General features: G+C 43.3%; 1 protein-coding gene across 2 annotated transcripts in view; it reads right to left on the minus strand.

The window, feature by feature from the left end:
• The window catches only part of LOC119588470 (sphingomyelin phosphodiesterase-like), a gene marked incomplete at its 3' end in the record, with an annotated part of 48,524 nt that overhangs the window by 45,265 nt on the left and 2,098 nt on the right, over positions 1 to 1,161 (minus strand). For both annotated transcript variants that reach the window (XM_037937116.1, XM_037937117.1), the window contains 1 exon segment: positions 1,004 to 1,159. In XM_037937116.1, the coding sequence (XP_037793044.1) occupies positions 1,004 to 1,159 (156 nt within the window).

Raw genomic sequence — 1,161 nt, forward strand, 5'->3', positions numbered from 1 at the left:
TGGCAGATTACTCTCGTTGAAATCATTATTCATGGGCGAAAAACAACATATAAAAGGACTTTCACAAGGAAACGCCCCACACTGTGTACCGGATCCTCGTCGCTCCTGTTTAATTCAATTAGACTGATGAGATCCCTGACACAGATTGACAAGGGTGGCACCGCTTTAGTCTCGCTTTAAATTGTTTACGAGTTTAGAGTTGGACACTTCTATTTTTAAAAAGAAAAAAAGCGTGTGATGAGACCGATAATACCACATACCTGCATCTCGTCAAACTGGAAAAGAAAGACAACGAAGAAAACGGAAATCTTTGTAAACATGATATGTAAGAAGAATTATGTACAGATTCTCGACTGAGAACTACATTAGATTTTATCTCGGGAACACAACGAGGGGACTGTCACAGAATAAACCGGCTATTTCCTACAACAGGACTGTTCAAAGACTGGAAATAAAAACAGTGTCCCCGTCCAGTCAAATGCAGCCATCGTAGACACAGAGCAACTGAACGTTAAGGACGAAGAGCGTCGTCGATCCAATCGTATACATCTTCAGCCATAATGTCGAGGAGCTCCGGAGGTCTTTCTTTTTCTAAATACGTCCTTAAGCCCAATATAGTTCTTCCCTCAAGGATGCCAAAATTCAGACAAATCAAAGGAGATTAGCAGATACATCTAAAGTTGTGGTAAAACACAATGATCACAGACCAGACTTCAATAAAGATGAACGCTGAAAAATGACGCCACGCTCTCGCAAAAACGACGATTTACACCAATAGGAAAATGCAACGAACACAAATGATTATGCGTGAGATTAGCGATAATAGGTCAAAGAGTTTAGCTTTTTATTTTTTTTTCTCTCTCAATTTTTTTTAACTGATATATAATGAAAAAACAGATATAAGAGAACGTGAATGATAAAGCTTCCTCTATGAAAAATGATGTTTCCTTCCGCACTCCCAACTCCAATGCATCCGCTTTAGCAGCAGGCAAATGGAGGTCACCTGCACAGGCTCCGGGTGGAAGGGCTCGGGTTTGCCCCCAGGGACGGCCAGGGTCCAGGGGTCCAGCTGTGTGTGCTGGCAGTGGCCGCCCAGCAGCCACCCGCACACCGTCTCGTGGTCGTACTTGGTGGTGTTCAGCACGTGTAAGACCTCCGCCT

This window comes from Penaeus monodon, chromosome 24 (assembly GCF_015228065.2).
Source record: "Penaeus monodon isolate SGIC_2016 chromosome 24, NSTDA_Pmon_1, whole genome shotgun sequence".
In the NCBI taxonomy this organism is placed as follows: domain Eukaryota; kingdom Metazoa; phylum Arthropoda; class Malacostraca; order Decapoda; family Penaeidae; genus Penaeus; species Penaeus monodon.